The sequence below is a fragment of the Lutjanus erythropterus genome, chromosome 8 (genome assembly GCF_056507025.1).
Source record: "Lutjanus erythropterus isolate fLutEry1 chromosome 8, fLutEry1.hap2, whole genome shotgun sequence".
In the NCBI taxonomy this organism is placed as follows: Eukaryota; Metazoa; Chordata; class Actinopteri; order Lutjaniformes; family Lutjanidae; genus Lutjanus; species Lutjanus erythropterus.
In genome coordinates this window covers 26,232,210-26,250,811 of record NC_139324.1, presented here as the reverse complement: position 1 = coordinate 26,250,811, position 18,602 = coordinate 26,232,210, and the positions used below count along the sequence as shown (strand labels likewise).

The following is an 18,602-nucleotide window of genomic DNA, read 5'->3' as shown; positions in this document are numbered from 1 at the left end:
AGCCAAAACGACTGAGAAAAACTGTAACATCAGTTTTGTATTTTCATTGACCAGATACAACACCCACTCTGTCTGCTGCGAGTTTCAAACAAAGACGGGTAACTGCATAATGTGTCGTCAACCACGCACATCTAAGCCTCACAAAAACAGTCTGCCACCTTGAATCCTACTTTACCACATCAAGTATTTTACCGTGCATAAAACTAATTAAGAAACATGGTCATACACTATGTAATCATCTTAAAAGAGACACAAAGTCAAATTAAGCTGGATAAGTACACATATACAAGTTCGAGCAAAAGTGAAAATTAATTGTAAGACTAAATCTAGCCAGGCGTACACAAAATACTAATGCACTGACATAACATACCGAAACATTTCTTTCTAAGTGTGACTTAAGTAAAGTGGATTTAATCGAGTGATTTTTCACACAAAGCCTTTTAAATGTGAATGGATATCCTCATCCGCACAATTCTTTAGGCACTTGTAACATTCAAATAATACAGTACTGACATCTGACTGTAACATTAAGACTGACACCTCACACACTACTCTGCTCAACCCTTAGAGGATTATAAGAACTTTAGTTCTTTAGAATGAGCAGTAGTAATTCAATTTTACCATTTTATAGTGTTAACTTCCTCCATGCCTGTGGAGGCTCTCCTTAAAAAGCGTGGTTTGATATATTTTCGAAGAGAACCAGGGCCTGTTTCGCAAAGATAGATGTAGACTGCTCTGTAGTGTACTGTAGGACGTTCTGTGAATCTTTCTTAACCCATAGTTGCACACGTTCACATCTGAGTTTTATTTTGAAGCTACTATGAGGAACTTTCATATTTTGGAGGACAAAAACGGTAGTGTTAACCACAAAATATGACATCAAAAATAAAATTACCTGAATAAAAATCTCCACCTGCTTCTTTTTTTAACTGATTAACAATATAACTTTACCTGGGAAAATTTAAACACAACCTCATTTCATCTGATTTTAAGAACAACCTGACCATTATGGAAAACTATATAGAAATAGCCAATCTTCTCGTGGAAAGTCTCATTAACTTATGCAGGTGATAAAGGCATTTGAAATAAATTGAGACTGTTTCATAACCAGTTAAAAACTCCCTTAATTCATCAAATTGTGCCGCCAAACAAAACAATGTCATATGGGGCGCAATTACTGCTATATCCAGACTAAAAGGCAGACCGACCATCTGTGTCTCTGCTGTAGTGTCAGGCCACTCTTAATTTTGCTCTTAGCTTAGTCTAATACAAATTAAAGTCAATTTTAATCCTAAAAAGTTAGCCGCTTTCCAACATCCTTCAGGCTAACTCAGAGCTAAGATGTTTCCATGGTAGCGATCAATGACACTGGCCGACCAGAGTTTCCATGGTAACAATTAGTGTACCCTGCTGACCGGTGGCACCAAACAACAAAAAGGAAAAGATGCCTAATACTTTGTGCTTTTATTTATTTATTTATTTTACAGTATTGTGGAGTGAGTTTTTACAATCCGAAGTAACCTGTTGGAAAGTACTGAGTCCTTCATTCAAATTTTCCTTGTAATTTTTGAGTGATTTAATTCAGCCTATAATTTAATCTAGTTTGATTTAAGGGTCTTTTTAAAATCTTTCTAGTACTTTGAACTGAGCCACAGTCAATCTTTGTGAAACTGGCCCCAGAAGTGAAAACCACTTTACAGACGCTCCAGCAAGCCAACCATCTCTGTGACAGGTAATCAAAATGGTGTCTTTTTTTTTAATGATGAGGAGGGGGAAATTTAACTGTTTGAGTCATTGTTGCTTCACTGCCTTGAAGAAAAAAAAAAAAAAAAGAAAGTTCTGTGCAGCAAAATGGATTATACAGTATTTTCTCTCAGCAAACATACTGTATATGCAATGCAAAGGCACACCAGGAGGTGGAGCACTGATCCTGTCCTCTGGGGATGACGGGGTAAACAACGTAGGTGAAATACCCTCAGAACGTTTTAAAGGAACTTCCATCATTTTTACAAGTTTAAAGTTGAACTAAGTGCTTTTTACTTGTTTGTTTGAGATAATGTAATCTGGCACTACATAAACAATCATTAATGTGAAAAACTGTTCTCTTAGTTTACATAACACATTCATGAAGGAGAAAATAATTTGAATAATCTCCTGTATAGGACCCCTTTACACCTGGTATTAACATGTACTGTGTGCACACTGAAAACAGATGTCATATTTACATCATTTTAAACTGTCAGTGAACAACATTTAAGTCTGTTTCCATATCAGTTAGTATTATAGTGTCACTACTGTATCTGCAATGCATGTGTTTCCTGAAGTTAATTCTTATTCATGAGGCTCCTTTATGTGAACTGGAGACATATTGCATTTCAGCTCATTAAGAGGCTAAATGTACCTCTTACCTTGTCAGAACTGGTTTAGAAACCAGGATATTATGCACGTAACTGAGGATGCATATTAATGCAGGTGCAAAGGTGCGTACATACAATAATCTTCTGTGACACTTAGTCTAACGCAGGATAACTGCAGTAATTGAGCTATGTCATTTACTATGAGAGATCAAAGTAAGGTCTTAAACCTTTTCATTATAATGTCATCGGCATGCAGCTTGTTGTAAGTTGTGTGTGGTGTATTTACAGGGCTGTTTGTTGGGGTCTTTAACAGCAGCAACACGACACTGACTTCTGTTCCTGGTGGTTACTTGAGGATGATCTGTTGTAGGGACAAAAGACAGTCACTTAGTGGTTACATACAATGGAAATAAAGTGGGTCCAAATGTGTTTTTGTGACATGACAAACAACGTGCTCATCAAGGATTATCATTGTGATGGATAGAAAATTGATCAAATGAAATGAAACAAAAACATTAACTCCAAATACTCTTGATATTGCTCCCTCTCTGCTTTCCCCACGTCTGTTTTCAACATGGTGGCCTCATATTGCAGCCAAAAGGTATACCAACATATGTTTCTGAAAACATTTTAAGTTAGAAATAGGTACTGAAGTAAGAGAATATTGATCCCTATTTGATCAGCACTGCCTAGTTTGACAGTTGTGTGTTCAGACAACAATTTTGTCTTTTTCCCTGCACATTGGTTTTGTTTTGAAATGCTGGTGGTGTGAAAGAATTTTGCTCGCAGCTCCTAAAATAAACTCTTGTGTAACATTCAGATACACAACATGCCTTTATAAAGATGGACCAAAGTCAGTGGGTCATGTAAGTTTTATATGTGTGTGTGACAGAACACAAATCTTTGATCTGAGAAAGTAAGAACGCTGCAACCAGTTATCAATTATTAATTGATTAATCCACCAGTCAGGTGGATTATTAATTGCTTAATCGATAAAGGCTAATTCATTTAAAACTAACGACAATCTATTAATCAGTTAAAGTTAAGAGTATTTTTTTCTGGTTTCTTTACTTCTTTATGACAGTAAAGTGAATATCTTTGAGTTCTGGGCAAAACAAGACTTTTGAAGACATCACCCTGGGCTTTTGGAAACACTGATCGACATTTTTCACTATTTACTGATATTTTATAGACCAAACAACTATCAGTTAATCAAGAAAATAATCAATAAATTAATCAACAAAGACAATAATTGTTAGTTACAGCACCAGAATATTGTTTGTGAGGACAAAACTCCTCTCCAATCTGCAGACATCAAATCCATCAAATGTTTTTATTCTGGGTAGCTGAGATAACCAAAATATAAAAAAACAAAAACCTCAAAGAAATACACACACATGGCTTAACACCACCAAAAGATCTCTCATTAAAACATTTTGTATATAAAAATGAAACCCTGATATGATGATAATAATATAATGAATGCAAATATTAAGTAATTAAGTATAACCAATATGTACTTAAGCTACTATTGTGTTTTAAGTATTTGCTCCTCACTTTAGAGAGCATTCTGAACTGCATTAAAAAACAGAAAAATCTCAAATGCACTCTCTTTTAAAACAATTAAAAAGGCTTTTTATTGACTCCCTGATGAAGGCTTGATGCTGACATGTGTCAGAGTGAGTTTGTTTTAAGGTCTGACATAACCATGCCATGACAATAAAAGTAAAAGAGAGTGCTTTGGAGTTTCTTTTATGATTTTTGTGTACCTCAAGCAAATGCATTTTGAGTCGAGGAAGTGCTCCTACCTAAACATTTTTTGATTTTGAACTGCATGTTGAGAAATGAGACAGACGCTGACACTGAACGAAGCGTAAAACATGCAATAAAGAATATATGCAACACCACCCTGTTCGCAGATGGACGACCTCTGAATAAGTGATGTTTGTCGTAAGGGAAAGGGGTGAGACGCAGCTTAGTTCTACTAAAGGTCTACAGGTAGATGAAGCTTAATGAGAGGCGATGCAAGCAGGGCAATGCTATGCCGCAGAAAGCAACTCCCTTGATTTAAAGATGAAGCACTTATTCAGAGCTCAAAGATTTATGACAGAAAGCTTCAAAAAGGAGCAAACCTGGTTGGCTGGTGCTGTTGCTGCGTAGGGGACACTTGTGGCGGGAGAAGTGGCTGCAGAGACAGTAGCAGGCGTAGCACTGTACATCATGGGGACTTTTTCAGGAAGGGAACCATGAAAGCAATGAAAAGGGAGGTGGAGCATTATGGTAACCATAGCAATGTTTTTTTTTTTCTCTCTCTTGCCAGGCAAATACAAAATGACATTAGCAGAAAGCCATCATTGAGTTAGACCAGCAGATGGCATGTGATCACACAGCAAAGCGAGACAGCAGGGGAGAACATAAAAGGAGAGCTGATAAGAGACAACATTAGGAAATCTGTCCATAATGTCACATCCCAAAGGAGACGGCATGTGCAGCAATGCCACCAGACGTGATCAAAGTATTTTTATAGGACATGTGTTGAGTTTTAATGACCTTAGAGTATAAACAACATTGAAGCGAGTCCCAGGGATGCTGATCAAATTTCCTAATCCAGCGTACATTGCAATTCTGCAAATAAAATCCACCAAAATGCTTATTTTTTTCTATTGTGTTTAACTACCGTAAATGATGTTTGAGAAGGGATTATTTTGCAAGATTAAGCAACATGCATTATGCAACACAAACAAAAATATTTACAGAATAACAGTACAATTAAGCAGTACAATTCTTAATAAAAATCCTCACTGATAATTTTAAGACGTGGTTTTGTTGGTTCCTGTTTTTCTCTTTCCTATACTGGAATAACAGTAAAGCCAGATTAATATGAAAGATTCACCTGTGCTCTCCACTGATTATGAGACATAATTTATGATAAAAAAAAACATAAAGAAGGGACCTACCAACGCTGTTAGTGGGAGTCATGCACAAGACAGAACCTGTGTGGTTATCAAATGGAGAGAGAGACAATATTTTAGTGTCACAACAAAGTGTATAAATAAGTTCAACACTGGTATGAGCCCACATGGACACATTAGTAATGTATGACACATACACAAACAGGATCCATAGTGGTTAAACTATAAAGATTTAACAAATAGGCAGATTAAATTACAGTTTTCCTCATTTTCTTTGGCTCAGTTCTTGAATGAGGAATATTTTTTCAAAACATTAAATTCAAGTCTCTGGACAATAAATCTGTCGTTGACAACAAATCTGAATTTTTCATTCATTCGAGCACATGTGTTTTGGCACGTTTGTGTGGAAGAGTTAAGGACAATTGTCTACAGTTTGCACAGCAGCCACTTGGCCCACTGGCTTGCTGATCAAAACTAATTAGCTGATTCTCGGTGAAACTGTCAAACTCCTCACGAGTTCTAAACATCATTTCATTGTTTCAGCCGTCACATGCAAAATAATTAATTCAATTCCAAAATCTGTCAGATATGCGTGTGTATTCCATAATGTAGCGTTTGACATGGAATGCCAGGTGACGGTAACGGACGAATGTTAAGACTGTTTCAAAAAATGAGCCACAACATGATTCAGAAATGCTGTAAAGTACAACATAGATTTACAAGTTCAAAACAAAAAAAAAGACAAATCACATAATTTTGGGTTAAAAAGTGGGATAAATATGTATGTTTCATATTCACTTGCCACAGCAGGTAAAGCACAGGTGTAATCAATAACATTAATTAATTAATCCATTCAGGTCAAACAGACTCAGAGTGCTCTTGTGCATGTGTTCACTGGAAAGGCTCTGCTACACTAAATGGAATGGGACCTTAATTAGTATCATTGGCAGCACCTGTGTTTACTCTCTTTCATGTTAATATGGCTGCTGTGAAAAAGGTCTATTAAGCCAAGCCACAGTCATCATGTACAGGACTTTTCCCACAGAAGTCATTTTGGCAAGTCAGAATAGGAAAAGCACAGGTGTAAAGTTAATAATGGCTAAATTCCATTTAGCTGACATGCTGACTCACTATCATGACTTACTGGGACACTTACTGTAGACAGAACGAGCCATCATCAGTGTTATTAGTGAACCCTGTGTTTTTCCTATTATGACATGTTGAAATCTCATAAATATGAGACCGAGGCCTGTAGAAGGCTCTTGTATTGGTGAACCTACTATGAATGGAATGCGGCCATTATCAATGTTATTAGATACATCTGTAGTTTTCTTTTCTTGTGACTTTGAGGATTGAGATTCATATCATTCTGGGCAACAAAGGACATAAATATAATATAATATAAATATAAAATATTTCAATGTGTCATAATTCACACCCCTGTCAAGTTCCTAAGTTAACAAGTTTAAAGGCTCACCTGTGGGATAAAATGCAGCAGTGGGCTGCTGCAGCTGTGTGTTGGCCAGAGCCTGTTGGTAGTGCAAAAAACTGGGACTGAGGAGAGAGCTGGTCCAGCTGCTCTTCTCTAGAGCTGGTCTCTTTGGTAGGGGTTGTAGGACACTGTGGGGAAAGGCCTGAAAAGAAACACAGGGAGACATGACACACCAAAAGATACCAAATTTCTGTTTTCTCTGTTCAGCTACACAAACTTATTATTTAGTATTCATTTCTAAAAAATGTGAAAAAACACAACTACACAGTAAAGGTGACATATCACATAGAGGAAAAATCAAGCATGGCTTTAGGATACAACAATGAATGGAATAATGTATCACCAACTAAAAATTTTAAAATATCTCACAAATTAAGCACTTAAAGATACTGATGGCGATTGTGTACACAAAGACTACATGAGAAGCTTTAAACCACAAAGGACAAAAATGAAAAGTTATTACAGTACAATCAATAGCTACAACCAAAGCAAAAGGTGAAAATACCAGGTCTACAGTCGCCTCGAGGGATCGCTTCATTGCTTTGGCAGTCGACTGAGTCTTTTAATAGCAGGCAGCGAGCACATGATGGCAGTGGGCCAATGGGATTCAAGCGTATTAACATACAGGTAACAGCAAGCAGAGGTGCATCATGGGGGACAGCATTGTGGAAAGGTGAGAAGGGGAAAACAAAACAAAATAATCTGAATGTAGTATACCACATAGAACACAGTATGCATGCACAGTAACCAAAATAACTGATTAAAGGACACACTAAAGATTCCTTAATTAGTAGGTCAACATGTACAGTTAATCAATAACTCTGGAAACACAGATATACAATGAGAAAGCACAATCTTGTACACTATTTACATCATATATTGATCACTATGATAACATTACTTGATCAGCGTTTGTTAAATGTAATCAAAACACTACCATGATGCAATCAGTGCAACTATGCACACTATATAATTTTGGAATAGATACATTGATTTTACAGCTTTCTGGAAAGGCTAAGAGTGTAATGCACATATGGAACTGTACATTTTTATTGTTAAAGGACCGGTGTGTAGAATTTAGTGGCACCTAGTGGTGAGCTTGCAGGCTGCAATGATAGTATACAAATATACAGTGCTCCACATTCAGTGATGTCATGGCACAATTTCACCAAAAACCACCATATTATTGGTAGGATAGTGTGTTGTATGCAAGCTAAAACACCTTTCAGTAGTCAGGAGATTAAGGCTCTGTCTTACCACTGCTGCGGCCTGGGCTGCCACAGCTGACTGATTGACTTGCTGTTGACTGGATTTGATTTTGGCCTGCAAGTGTGCAGGCGGGTGAAAATATTTGCATTTCTCCCTGGAGCAGCGGCTCTTGATGTAGTCCATGCAAACAGTGACCGTGTTATCAGTGGTGTCAATCATTGGACTGTCACTGGGGTGAGCGAAGCGGCAGTCTGTCTCCCCTCTTGCACAGCTGCCCCTCTGAAACTCACGGCACACCTGAGAAGAGCGATTAAGAAGAGAGTGGGAGGAATGTAGCCAGATTGTGTATTTTTTCATGTTAAATTATTCCTTGCTTTGCATGAATACCTCTAGTTTGTCTGTACGCTGCAGCTTCTGTGAGGGAGAAGAAGAAGAGGAGGAGGAGGAGGAGCTCTGGACTGTGATTGGTGGGCTCCCGGGAACAAGTACAGGGGTGCTGGGGAGGTTGTCTGTCTGGACGAGGCTCATTCCATGACTCAACGGTGTCATGTATGAACCATAACAGAGACCAGTATTTGTGCCAAGTCCCTGTGTAACAGGAAATGTGGGCTGTGAGAGAAGACATTATATTTTACATGTGAGTCGAGCAGCACAACCTAAAAAGAAGTTCCTCCCTCATAACCTTACCACAGGCTGCAGGCTGGGTCCTGGGATCATGAGCTGCATCTGTTGGGCCAGCACAGCTGCTGCTGTCTTCTGCTGGATGAGATTGTTGCGCCCATTTATCTCTAACTGTGTTTTTAAGTGTGAAGGTGGATGAAGATACTTGCAGTTTTCTCTTGAGCATCGGCCCTGTAGTCAGAGAAAACAGGAGAGATTCAGGAACACATGACAGGAAATCCTTTCATTGTTCTATATCATAAAATTTTACAGTGCTTTGAAATTGGGGAGAAAATCTTTTTAATTTTTAACATAGTGGTTTTAAAGGGACAGTTCACCCCCAAGTTTCGCTTTTACCAGTGGTGCTGTTTAACCATCTAGTTTGTTTTGATGCGAGTTTCTGAGTTTTGGAGTTTTTGGATGTACAGATTCTCAGAGATATAATGAACCTAGATGGCCCTAAACTTGAGGTGCTTGAAGCACCAAATAATCTTAAAAGCAGTGTCTCTTTCCAGAAATCATGACCCCCTTACTTAAGATAATCTACAGACCTTGCTGTGAGCAGTTTCATGTAGGAATTCTTTTACGCAGAGGGAGGTATGCATCTAAACATGGATGAGAGACTCACGCTCGTGACACTGCAGGATGTAAACATTAACCGTGAACTCTCATCCATGAGTAGTGACACGCTTCCTTCTGGAAAGAGACACTGGTGTTGAGTTTTTCAAATGAATTTTTGTGGGCGCTTTAAGCACCACAAACTGAGTACCATCTAGTGTTGTCAAAAATATGGATATATTGATACATATTAACACCTACTTTGCAATGCTTTCAATACTCCTTTATGCACACATAGTCTCACCTTTTCTCATTTACTCACAGTAATCATCACTCATTTCATTTGCTGGGGTTGTCATGTTATAGCCTTGTTATATTTGTCTTTCTTTTAATATAAATCTAAAAAATGATTCTCTCAATGCTGAGTCAATTTTTGCCCATGGTTAAATGACAAAGAATATCAATATTTTCCAAGGTATTGCATCAAAGTTATTCCATTACCATGACAACACTGCCATCTAATTAAATATAAAGGTAAAAGTGAACTTAACTGTCACATATGCAATTATACAAGGAGATTCAGTCTCTGTATTTAACCCATCCTAGTATTAGGAGTAGTGGACAGCTGCTGTGCATCGCCCGAGGATCAATTCAGATTCTAAGCCAGTGCCTTGGTCTGGAGTACTGACAGGAGAGTTGACCTAACATACAATCCAACAATTCAGATGGCTAAATAGCCCTACAGGGCAGGGGAAAAAATACAGATTTTTGATTTTGGGGAGAATTGGCCCTTTAATTATTGGTCTAAACTGAGATGCAAACTTGCTGCTACAGTATGAAAGTCAGATGTGTTTCATCGGTGGTTTTCAAACTTTTTGCGCTCAGGCACATCAAAGGTCAAGCCAAAATCTCAAGGCACACCTGTAGGTCCATATTAGTCATAATAAACAATTAAAATAATATCCAAGAAATTAAAAGCCAAAAAAAAAAAGATGAGGCAGCCAAAGTAAAATTAGGAAATACTTTCTGATAAAACTACGTTTTTAGAAGAGATTTAAAAGAAGGCACTAACAGCCTTATTTCCTCAGGCGGGTCATTCCAGTAATAAACAAAAAAAAACCTAATGCAGAGAGTTAAAGGTAATCAATACGATTTTAAAACTGATCCCCCCCCCAAAAAATCACAATTCTATTCATATCCATGCAAAACAATTCGATATATAATCTGGCAACTGTGCAACTGGCAAAAACTGGCTCGCTTTGACAGCAGGTTTTTAAATTAAATTTTTTTAGGGTGAAAAAATTGCATCCGTACTGGGTAATAAGCACAGAAAACGCACTGATATAGTAAATTAAATATTCATCATAACTTTTTATATAGCTGTATCTCGCAATAACAATGTATAGCTGTCAGAAAATCCCACAGCACACCAGCGTGTCTCAGCAGACTATCCATCATCTTGATCCATACAACTGTACTTCTTATCTTGCTTACATAAAGGAAACACAATTTCCCATGCTGGCATTGAACAACAGCTATGGACATAAATGATTTGCCACAGAATCATCTAATATGAATGTATAATGTACAGTGGAGTTAGGAGCATTATTAAGACGAAGACCAGTCAGATATCAATTCTCTGAGCTCTCTTTATGACCATACTGTAACTATCATGAGAGACTTTAAGAAAAAGCTGACGGACTACATAAGACCTCCCTGAGCTTGCCAGCTGTGGGAGTCCAGTGGTGATTTGCTTTATACTTCATCAGTCTGGTTATTAAGCTTGAGCTCCTTTTAGACTTTAAAATGAGCCTGCCAACACACTTCCTGTCAATCAAGCATCTGCATTGGCCTGATGAGAGGTTAGCTTCCTCTGCCCTTCATATTCAAATCAATCAAATTCAATTAAGTTAACTAATTTCACCTCATTTGCATTCCTCCCAAGAGATTTATATTAATCATTTTCAATGAATATCCATGTAGTTTTAACCATCATCAGTGTTTCATTTTAACGCTGAGGAAAAAGCAGTGCCAGTACAAAGTATTTGAAATGTTTTATTGTTACACAACTTTGTACAGCTCTCTGGTTTACAGTCGCTTCAAAAAAATTAAGTATGAAGGATGTATCACACTGGCATAAATGTTCATATGCATCAGACATGGAGGCAGCTCAGTCAAACCCAAAGATGAAGAAGCTGTTTCATTGACTACTCTGCCTTGATAGTATTTAGAGTCTCTGTAGTTTCGAGAGGACATCTTTTGCGAGGACTGGCTGCCACTGTCTGCCATGAGATATATGGGTGGCATCACACAAAAAGAAATCTCAGTGGCAACCTGTGCTGCTGGTGAAGTTTATTGCTCAGGTCTGCTCACTTCTCTGCTGTCTCAGAGACATCTTCTAACACAAACTATATATTTAATAAATAAAGGCTTAGGATGAGTAACAGCTACTCAATTAGTATCAGCTGACACACTCTTTAGACAAATCCAAACTTAAAATGGCTCTAGGAAAACTCAATGTGAAAAAAATTGGTGCTGAACACTGGCAAAAGGGTGATGACCGTTTAAGTGTCTTGAGAGAACAAACTGAGGAGTTAAACATTTGGTACAGTAATGTTGGACTGACTAAACTGTGAACTGTCCTGAATCACTGAACCAGGATTTTTGAGACCAATAAGGATATTGGTATTTGAGAGTTCAAAACAATCTGATATTAACATATTGGTCCATAGTAATTTGCTTTACTCATAAATGCATAATACATAAATTACATTTTTGTTAAGGTTCCCTTATTTCATTTTTTTAACAACTGCAACCAAGAAATTTCCAAGGCAGTTGAAAAATAAACTTGTTACTAATCTCTGTTGGTCAAATTATCCAACGGTGGCACTGTTTCAAAACATATTTTTGGGATTTCTGCACTTTAATTTCTTGATATTTATCAGCTGACATTCAAATCATTACAGTATATCTGCAATGAGACTGTATCAGCTTTCAACCCCAATTTCAAATCAGTAAGTATTCTGAGATCTTTAAATTATCTCTAAACTAAACTAAACTAAACTAAGTTAATTCAGAACCGTAAAAAGAAAACAAATACTTGATAACAATTATAATTCAAACATTGTATTGAAAACAGATTAGTTTAAAAAGAAGTTTTGATCAATTCATAGCTATTTAAAAAAATAAATTCTGACAATACTGATGAATATAATAAATATATGATTTTCATCATTATTAAGTCGGATGTTGACCACAAAAGGGAATTCTAGAGGTAAAAACTGAACACTAGTACACACTTGAAAGGAAATTAAAGCAACCAGGTACTAACCCTTGAGCTCATTACTTCTCCTTGATAATCTATTTAACAATATTCAAGATTAATTAATAAATGTTGCTTTTAGATACAGGAATAAGGCAGCTCAGACCCTTGACCACTGGGTCACAGAGAAGTGCCTCTGTCCGGACAAGCTGCGTATAAACTGCCTACAGTCAGGAGATAAGACGATGACTCAACATGAGAATAATCCTGGGGGCAAAGCTGTATTGTGGTGTGATTGTGGATGTGTGAGAGTGGATTAAGGCACCCCTGCTCTCATTCAGGGCAACTGAGCAAAACAGGAGAATGAACTGGCCATAATCCAACTGGCTGACAGAATTTTTTATAGCCTCCATTAGATAAATGATGAGAGTAACATCTGACAGGTATTCTACTCTGCGGTGTTACCTATGGTCAGGCATACACACAGGAATTGAGTGAAGGAGGAACGCAAGCAAGAGGAAGTGGCTAACTGCATGGATGAAAAGTAAATACGATCTTTCTTCTGTCAATGATGCTATGATGATGAAGCAAAACCCAGAACAAGAGGCAGCCTCCCTCTGACAATTCCTGGCCACATCTGGCCACAGATGGATGAGGTGCTTGCTATGATTCATGAAAAACACTAATAAAAACTCCTCTTCTAACCTCTGCAAGCACTTTGAAGAAAGATGCACACAGTGTAGGTGAAAATGTAGTCAGCTAACTAACATTAGCTATGTTAATTTTTCATATTATTGACATTGACTTATCGTTTGGCTAGTGGTCTATTGGGCTTTCAAAAATTGCCGTGCTTTGGAAAGCAGATAAATGCATAATATGTATATTCTGCCACAAAGGGTCTCTCACATTAAATAAAGTCCTAAAGTCATGAAGTCCCGTGGGATCATGAGAGTTGTTATCTTCACTTTTGAATATGTTAGGAAGAATAAAAATAAATGACTTTTATTCATGTTGTGTTTAGTCACGTTTGCCAACTTCACTCCTCATTCTTTGATTCTTTGATGCATATCCTGTGTCACTGCCAACTAACTAGCAACAGCTGACAGGAAATGCACCACTACCCTGAATAAAAAACAGATTTTAATATTGTTAGAAACATTTAGGATAATATATAACATGTGTCTAGGATTTTTAGACATTTAAATGCAGAAATGTGACATATTATAGCTTTAACCTGAGATAATGCCACATTTAACATTAATGTTATTTTCATTATTGCAGTACATACAAAAAAATATTAAAACTTGTACTTTGTTTAACTTATTAACCAGATACTTTTTTAACTTTTATTTGAGTAGGATTCTCAAATGGCAATTTCCACTTTCACTTGTGTCATTTTTATGGCAGTTATTGTACTTTTACTTGAGAATTGATTTTCAGTACTCTACCCACCATGTTTCATTTAGAGCTTCTTCTTCCATTGGCTCAGGCCTTGCACCTGTTAACACCATCTTTTCAATGGACCGGGCTCAGTTTCAATAATTGTTGGGGAGTTTTTCCTTCAAAGGATGTCAGACAGTGTACAGATTGTAAAGCCCCCTGAGACAAATTGTGATTTGTGACTTTGGGCTATTTAAATAAAATTTTACTTGACTTTGTAAGTATTCACTCAGGGTCATGAGTAACGGCAAGGAAAATATATTTTAATTTCATGGGATTTTGAAAGGTTCCTACTCCTTTGTACAAGGGCAAAATTTTCTTACATTTAGTGAAGGATCATTAAGGTGTCACAGATGATACAGTGTGTGCAATATTACTTACCTTCAGTGAGTCGAAGCAGGCAATAACTCTCCCATTTTCAACTTGGCAGCTCTTCGGGGGATGAGCAAATTTGCATTCCTCATCACTACGTGAACAGTTTCCTCGCTGAAACTGTCGACAGACTTCCAGAGTTAGCCACTTTGTGTCTCTTACTGAAGAAATGTTCAACGCCATGCCAAAAGGTTGTAATCATAAATGTTATTTTTAAAAGTCAATCTTGTTGTCTTGTGCCTCATATACCAAAAGCTGCAGGTGGGCTCTATGTACAAAGTACTCTTTTAAAACAGCCTGCTGAGTCCTCCATTAGCTGGAGCAGAAAGATCAGACGGCTGGTCAATCACTGAGAAATCACCTGTCAAAAAGAAACAACTGCAGATGTGTTGTTTTTCTTTGACGTGTTCAAGTGTGTATTCCACAAACGATGGTGCCCATTAATATATCAGACGAGTGAGGAATATTTAATGCAGACTTGTCACTTTAGTCATACATTCTCAGGTCAGTGTTCTCTCTCCTCTTATATTATGGCTCTATTTTATCAGTTTTCACGTTGTGCAAAGTGGCGGAAAAGGGCTTGCAGCTGAGGTATCTGGTGCAGGTGCCTGAGTCTGGCCTTACAGAAAGTGAAAGCCGGCAACGTCCACGGGCCAACTTCAAGTCAGGGTCATCCTCTAAAAGGCACTTTCTGTCTGTGAACTGAAAAACAAAAAACATGCATGTTACTTAAATTGTATCCAAATAGACATATTGTGATGATGGTACTATCAGTCTACAGTCGGCACATTTAGAGCTATCATAAATTATGTCTTAACACTCATTGCATCTCATGTAATTTCCACTATTCTCTGGAGATCATTCGTTCCCTAGAGGCATCTGTTCTTCAGCAGCGAAAAGCGAATTAGATCAAACTATAACAAATGTTATCTTGTGTAATTAGTCAAGTTATATTTAGTCATGTCAGACTCTCAAGAGACCAATCATTTCAGTGATTTATTTAAGCAGAAACTCTCCAACTGTTACTGTTGGCTGCGCAAAACAAAACATGTGAAGACATCTCCTTTGACTTAAGCAAATTGTGATGGACAGTTTTCACTACTTGCTGACATCTTTGTGGACCATACAATTAGCCTAATCAATCAATTGAAAAAAGAATTGGCATATTAATCAACAATGATTAATTAGTTGCTGTTCCAAACAAGACAAGACTAGACAAGCAAGAACCCAGCAAACTAGGACTGCCAAAATTAGATGAAATAAAAATGAATCCGTTTTAGAGAAATCAGAGTTATTAGACCAAAGTGGTATTTAAACTTGATGAACAAGCCACTAATATTTGCTGGAAGTTATTTATTCCTGCGTTTTGAACAACTAGACTTCTGTAATGTTATACTGTGTTGAAATAAATTAACAGAAGGTTCAGTCTCCCTGCTGGTTGTTCTGGCACATTCAGAATTATCACTTTTTATGTCAGTATTTAACATCACTTCACAACCCTTGTAAAATTTATATTCTAAAGGCCTGCAGGAGATGCAGTTGGTCACACGTAACTTTTTGTGCACATTTATGACTGTATGCTGAAGGATCTTGGTGATTCAAAATTAGTAACAAACCATAAAAAAATCTTGCCACGACTGTTCACTCGGGCTCAAAGCTGAATCGATTAGAATGCTACACTTTCGTGCCCAAAATTCAAAAGGTAAAGGTCACTGTAACCTCACAAAGCACAAATTGGCCATAACTCAAGATTTCATATGAATTTTTTTTTAAACCTTGGAAAACCTATTAATAACCTATAACAACTGCTGGCTCCTCACTCCTTTTGACTGGTTGGTAGCTCCTGAAAGTCAGGCCATGAAACTCAAACCATTTTCTGTTGCCCACCAATATATATATTTAAGTAACTGAATAAATATCAAAAATGTGTGACAATTAGTTGACTAGGAAAATCTTTAGCTGGAGGCAGCCCTGCTGGGACAGTAGAGCACTGATCATATAAGCTAATCTCTTGTATTTCTTATTAAAGAAACCATAAACATGCTGTAGCAAAGTCAGTTTACCTTCAGCCAGATGTTTCTTCATTACCAGTTTGTGGGCAAATGCCACCTCCATCATTATTAGAAGTCCACTGCTCTGACACCAGATCTCTATTTGTGTACTGGAAAGCATGTTTACCTCTTGGTAATTATATTATGCTGGACGTGAAGTATTACTTTTGTGACTTTGTGGTGTGCTCCACAGTATTTCCTTAGCTTGTTGACCTCTCACAGTCATTCTGTTTTTTCCTGCCTGTGTCACACACGTCTCCAGATGAACACCTTGACTGTTATTCTAGCCTGATGTTGCTAACAGTAGCTACTTAGCAGAAAATACAGATATTCATTATTTTGACTGACCAGTCTAAACTTCAGAGAAATATTGTGATTGCTGCCGTCCCTCATCATGTCTGCACATTTACCTAGGCCTTTGTCCTTAATAAATACATAAGCATGTTGCAAACATGGATCCACAGTTGTTGTAGCAGTCTGTACAAGTCAATCAATCGATAACAGAATGTGAATCTTTTCAAAGCTCAAATCCATAGAACCATAAGATCTATGCTATGCTACATTTGTAAAACATTTTGTCTGTCAGTACGACTGACTGCAAATTAAAATGTTATTTCATATTAAACACACATTTCTTCGATTAGAAGTTAACTATTAAATGAATCAGCACCTATATTTTTAAGAAAAAATATATAAATGCACAGAGTTCAGCCCTTTAAAGGTGAGTATTTTCTTTTTCTATCTATTTTTTTAAATTTTCTTTTTCTTCTATTATTATATCTTTGGGTTGTGAACAAAACAAAACATTTGGGGACATGATCATATTGGGCTTTGGGAGACACTAATCAACACTTTTCATCCTTTTCTGACATTATATTGACAAAACAACTAATCCTTTAATCAAGAAAGTGATAAACAGATTAATCAATCATGAAAATGTTTGTTGCAGCCCTAGTAGGATTACACAAGCACTTGGTGCCAAATAGCTACAGCACAGTCAGATATGCTGACTCGTGGCCTACTAAAGCACATACAGAATACAAGGAAAGCAAGACAAAGCTTAAACACACATCATGTTGGGAGTCAAACACAGGACAGGACAGTCAGACCAGAACACTAAGTGGTAAAACACACAGGAAGTTGCTGAGCAGGCAGAAAAGGTGGCTAACCCGTGAGCTGAATAAATCTTTACGAGAGCTGAAAAGTAACATGATCTATGACTAAACAAAGGCTAAAAAGGCACAGACTCAGAATAAACTGTGCTGTTGTTAACCCAGATTTTCTACTGTAACAACCTTTCAGCTTTACTGCAAGCTATCCCACAGCATACTGCAGCAAATTCCTTTGGACGCAATTCAGGAAACGAAGCAAGAAAAACCTACCTCTCTCACTTCATGCAGCACTAAAAAACTTCTGTCCCAGACACAGAATCTACGTTAGAGATCCAACTTTTGAGAAGTTAACTTGTTAATATAATGACCACAACAACAGCTTTTATCCTCCTTTCTGTCCCACGGATTCAGTGACCAAAGATTTTCTCTTCACAACAGTAAAAACTGTCTGTCTAACTCTGGCTGAAACATTTCCAGCCACCCCCTTCCTGTCTGAGTGTCAGCCTCCGGGAAGACCCTCCCAGTCTGACAGTGGCCAATAGGAAACCAGAAGCCAATGGATCGTGTGAAAGCTGGCTGCACAGCTTAGAGCAAGACACTGCTGACAGTTGACCCTTTATGAATAAAAACTGACTACTTAGAGAAGGCTATACTCAACCTTTGATCTTGCCTCTAGAATTTATTACAATAATGAGCAAGTATAGACTTAACACATCATATATCCCCAAACAACGTACAAACCTTTTGCACAGATGCACCTCAGTGCTTCAATTCTGAAGCTTTACAGCGTCCTGTACAAAAGTTTGTACAGTTTACAGCTGTCATGATAACTAAATTTTTAAACTTAATTGAAAAACTAGTGAAACAACACTCAGTACCCCTTTCAATACTATGGCAAAAAGAAAAACAGTCCTAGGCAGAAAAAAAGAATAACTTCTTTCTTTTTAAAAAACATAAACACACTGGTACTGAGAAGGTCATTGAACACGGTCTTGTTTTACAATACTGCAAGACAAATTTCCAGAAAGACAATAAAGACTTAAGTCTTGAATGAGCACTTTAATAATTTTTAATGGCTTTGGTACTTTTTATCAAATGTCAGTATTGTTTTGATTTTAAAAAGAAGGAGTAGAAAAGGTGTCGATACTTAAATACTTTTGTCAATCTTAGTACTAAA

General features: G+C 37.3%; 1 protein-coding gene across 6 annotated transcripts; it reads right to left on the bottom strand.

The window, feature by feature from the left end:
* Positions 1 to 1,816: 1,816 nt before the first annotated feature.
* LOC146322926 (muscleblind-like protein 2a) lies at positions 1,817 to 17,891 on the bottom strand. 6 transcript variants are annotated; one of them, XM_084725060.1, is made up of 10 exons: positions 17,696 to 17,891; positions 14,272 to 14,964; positions 8,658 to 8,822; positions 8,358 to 8,579; positions 8,019 to 8,267; positions 7,267 to 7,320; positions 6,747 to 6,903; positions 5,315 to 5,350; positions 4,490 to 4,584; positions 1,817 to 2,718 (listed from the first exon to the last, which is right to left on the bottom strand). In XM_084725060.1, the coding sequence occupies exons 2-10, from the start codon at positions 14,443 to 14,445 to the stop codon at positions 2,704 to 2,706; spliced, it is 1,167 nt and encodes a 388-aa protein (XP_084581186.1). In that variant the 5' UTR covers positions 14,446 to 14,964; positions 17,696 to 17,891; the 3' UTR covers positions 1,817 to 2,703. The 6 variants fall into 6 exon arrangements, with proteins under 6 accessions (XP_084581186.1, XP_084581188.1, XP_084581185.1 ...); XM_084725062.1 differs by having other exon boundaries at positions 8,358 to 8,558; XM_084725059.1 differs by lacking the exon at positions 4,490 to 4,584.
* Positions 17,892 to 18,602: the final 711 nt, after the last annotated feature.

What these genes read in the sequence shown, in the direction of transcription:
- LOC146322926 (XM_084725059.1), bottom strand. Translation starts at nt 14,445, where the DNA reads ATGGCGTTGAACATTTCTTCAGTAAGAGACACAAAGTGGCTAACTCTG. An exon ending in CAGCCCAGGCCGCAGCAGTG is followed by an intron (nt 7,321 to 8,018) that starts GTAAGACAGAGC and finishes TGCTATTAAAAG; the next exon opens with ACTCAGTCGACTGCCAAAGC. An exon ending in TCGAGGCGACTGTAGACCTG is followed by an intron (nt 6,904 to 7,266) that starts GTATTTTCACCT and finishes GTTTCTTTTCAG; the next exon opens with GCCTTTCCCCACAGTGTCCT.